This window comes from Zootoca vivipara, chromosome 12, assembly GCF_963506605.1.
Source record: "Zootoca vivipara chromosome 12, rZooViv1.1, whole genome shotgun sequence".
Taxonomy (NCBI): domain Eukaryota; kingdom Metazoa; phylum Chordata; class Lepidosauria; order Squamata; family Lacertidae; genus Zootoca; species Zootoca vivipara.
The window spans coordinates 25,316,793-25,320,494 of NC_083287.1; the positions used below are offsets into that span (position 1 = coordinate 25,316,793).

The window sequence follows — 3,702 nt, forward strand, 5'->3', positions numbered from 1 at the left end:
AAAGAAGGCGCAAGAGTATGGGGTTGAAATCTAGCTAATCCGCCCTTTGGAGAGGAGAATGAAGGGCAATCCTATCGCAGGCTTCTCTACCACATTTGCAGCTCTTTGCAGTTTTACACAACACTATTCCTTTACATAACCAGAAGGTGCTGGGCGGCGGTGGGTGGATGGAAAGGAATGTTCCTCCCTCCATCCAAAGCGGGTTTTCCCGAACCACCCAAATTACTTATCCGGAGAATGGCAAGGGAGCTGGCTGCTGGTGGAAGTCTAAAGCAATCCACTTTAAATTAAAGCCACAACTCCTAGAGCGCGCGTGCTGTCAGATTTATGTATATCTTCCTAAAGTGGGGGGGGGGGAGAGAAACCCCTGGGGAGGGGGTTTAATATGCTCTCCCCCAAGCAATGAACTGAGCGACGCTTAAAGAAGAGGGAGCCTGGTGCGTGGAGAGTTGCACTTTGGAAGGAAAACCTGAAGCGGGAATAGGGCGAGGAGAGGCGCGCTTTGGAGAGGCGCGCCTGTGCATTCGCCGCCCTCCCTGGTGCTTGCTTGCATCCTTTCCGCCGGCAGGCTTCTCTCTCTCTGCGGCTGCCTGCGCGCCTTTCTTCCCGGAAAGGAGCTCCTTGCCTTGTTGCAGCGGCGGCGGAAGGCGCTTGGCGGGGCCGATGATGACCTCACGCGGCCACGTCTCGGAGCGGCTGTCGCCGGCGCCGATTGGCTGGCACGGGCTCAGCGGCACTTCAAAGCCGGCGAGGGAGCTACAATTGTGGTGGAATGGGCGGAACTGATCATTGTATTGCACACCTCTTAAAAAAAACCACTGCCTCTGATTTATCAATATAAAAAAGATCCTCTGAGAGGAGGGCACTTTGTGGGATGGCAACTTCACTTCTAGGGGTGAGTCTGAGGATTTTCTCCCCCCCCCTTTGCTATTTTAATTGGGTCCTTTTTATTGGCGATTGGAGAAGGGTTAAAGTAGCCCCTCTCTTGACCCGGGGCTATCAGTCTCTCCTATTGAGGCTTTTATTTTTCCCCCTTTCTCTCTCTAAGTCCAAGTGAGTTCGAGAGAAAAGAAAGCGGAAAAAGGGGAGGGGGAGGAAGAAAGAGGGCAGTCACTTTTTTTTGTTTTTTGTTTTGTCAGCGTGCAGGCAAAGGTTTTAAGGGCATTAGTAGGAACCACGTCCAGCGCTTGGGCTGAGCTATTCCTGTATCCCCGGAGAACTGGCCTCTCTCCCTCTCCCTCCCTTTATTATCTGCTCCAAGGGAAAAAGCAGCTGCCTCGCTCGGTCTCCTCTTTCCCTGAGAGGTTTTTTTTTCTCCTTTTAAAAAAATTGCGACAGCCTGTTGTTGTTGTTTCCCCCCCTCCTTTAACATTTCACTGAGCCCGTCATTTCCTGCAGGTATGTGAAACCTTTTCCTCTCAATCTAATTCCTAGGTGGGGTGAACAGGAAAGGTGGCGGCGGGTGGTTTTTGGGTTGTTGGTTTTTTTTGGAGTTTGGGGGGAGGAAACTGTCGTGGGAAAAAGAACCCCCTTTAAAAAGTTTGCGGACAGTAGGGTGGGGGAAAAGAACTGAATCTGGATCATTTTGGCTAAATGCAGCGATCCTGGAGTAGACTCTTTGGAAACCGAGCGACTCTGGATTGGGGCTCCGGGGTTGGCCAAGCATCTCCCCGTCGCCAGTAAGAGCCCGCGATGTCTCTGGACGGGGCTTTAGCCCCTGTTCCTGCTCCTCGGCTAGCCTCTGGGATGCGTTTTCAGCTTCATGCCCAGAAGCCGTCGGCTTTCTTTCAAAGCAAGCCTCTTCGGGGTTTTTTGAGCGGGGAGACGGGAGCTTAAATGTCCTCTGGGGAGCCGCGAGGCGTCCGGCAGCAGCCCCTCGAGCGCAGCTGGCTCCTGACCGCCCCCGTCTCCCCATCGGCGGGCAAGCCGAGCAGCCCGGGAGACTGTCCTGGCCGTGAGGTCTCTTTCCCGGGCGATTCTGACACGCGCTTCCCTGCGGGCCTCTCTCCCTTCTCGCTGCAGGAAGAACCGCGCCTGGGCTCCACTCCGCTGGCCATGCTCGCCGCCACCTGCAACAAGATCGGCAGCCCCAGCCCGTCGCCGTCGGCGCTGTCGGACAGCGCGTCTCCCTTCGCCAAAGGCTTCCACCCGTGGAAACGCTCGTCGTCGTCGTCGGGCAGCTGCAACGTCGTGGGCTCCAGCCTAGCTGGCGTCGGCGTGTCCGCCTCGGCCCGCAACGGCTCTTCAGCTCACGCCGCAGCTGCGGCCGCAGCAGCGGCGGCGGCGGCCGCGCTCGTCTCGGACTCGTTCAGCTGCGGCGGATCGCCGGGATCCAGCGCCTTCTCGCTCACGTCCAGCGGCGCCGCGGCAGCCGGGTCGCCCTTCGCCAACGACTACTCCGTCTTCCAGGCGCCCGGGCCGTCGGGGGGCGGCGGCGGCGGAGGGGGCGGCAGCGGCGGCGGCGGAGGGGCGCAGGACGCGCACCAGCCGGTCTTCATCTCCAAGGTGCACACGTCGGTGGACGGCCTGCAGGGCATTTACCCCCGCGTGGGCATGGCGCACCCGTACGAGTCGTGGTTCAAGCCTTCGCACCCCGGCGACGCGGGGGCCTCCAGCTGGTGGGACGTGGGCGCCGGCTGGCTCGACGTGCAGAACCCCAACGGGGTCCACCCGGCCGCCGCGGGCCTCCCCGCCGGCTCCCTGCACTCTCCTCTGGGCGCCTACAACTCGGATTACTCGGGCCTGGCGGGCCACTCGGCCTTCAGCAGCGGCGCGGCCTCGACGCACCTCCTGAGCCCCGCCGGGCAGCACCTAATGGACGGATTTAAGCCCGTGCTGCCGGGCTCGTACCCGGAGCCGTCGCCGTCGCCTCTGACGGCGGGAGCGGGAGGCTCCATGCTGGGCGCGGGCCCCTCCGCGCCGCTAGGCGGCTCCCCGCGCTCTTCGGCGCGCCGCTACTCGGGTCGCGCCACTTGCGACTGCCCCAACTGCCAGGAGGCCGAGCGCCTAGGTCCCGCCGGCGCCAGCCTGAGGAGGAAAGGCTTGCACAGCTGCCACATCCCCGGCTGCGGCAAGGTGTACGGCAAGACGTCGCACCTCAAGGCTCACCTGCGCTGGCACACGGGCGAGAGGCCGTTCGTGTGCAACTGGCTCTTCTGCGGCAAGCGCTTCACGCGCTCGGACGAGCTGCAGCGCCACCTGCGCACGCACACGGGCGAGAAGCGCTTCGCCTGCCCGGTCTGCAACAAGCGCTTCATGCGCAGCGACCACCTCAGCAAGCACGTCAAGACCCACAGCGGAGGCGGCGTGGGAGGAGGCGGCGGCGGAGGCGGCGGCTCGGGAGGCGGAAAGAAAGGCAGCGACACCGACAGCGAGCACAGCGCCCCCGGCAGCCCGCCGTGCCACTCCCCGGAGCTGCTGCAGGCCTCCGAGCCCGGCCACCGGAACGGCCTGGAATGAAAGCGGCAGCCCCCGAGGCAAGGCCCGGAGGGGACTCCTTTTCGTGTGTGTGGTTTTCCTTCTTTCTCCTCCCGCCTTTTTGTTTTCCCGCCCAGCCGCCTGAGGGGAAACCTCGCGCCTGTCTCAGCGACTCTGGTGAGGGGGTAAAAACAAAACAAAACACGGGGGAAATCTCTCTGGACATGTAAGTAGCGCCGCGCATTGATCCCCCGCACGGACCCCTCACTGGGCTGCCTTGCCCCG

The 3,702-nt window shown here is 61.8% G+C and overlaps 1 protein-coding gene across 1 annotated transcript; it reads left to right on the forward strand.

The window, feature by feature from the left end:
• The first annotated feature begins 874 nt into the window (after positions 1 to 874).
• SP8 (Sp8 transcription factor) lies at positions 875 to 3,459 on the forward strand. The gene is made up of 2 exons (XM_035129706.2): positions 875 to 895; positions 2,023 to 3,459. The coding sequence occupies exons 1-2, from the start codon at positions 875 to 877 to the stop codon at positions 3,457 to 3,459; spliced, it is 1,458 nt and encodes a 485-aa protein (XP_034985597.1).
• Positions 3,460 to 3,702: the final 243 nt, after the last annotated feature.

Excerpts from the sequence above, each read along its gene's own strand:
- SP8 (XM_035129706.2), top strand. The coding sequence starts at position 875 with ATGGCAACTTCACTTCTAGGG. Across the intron at positions 896-2,022 it reads TGGCAACTTCACTTCTAGGG|GAAGAACCGCGCCTGGGCTC; the intron begins GTGAGTCTGAGG and ends TTCTCGCTGCAG.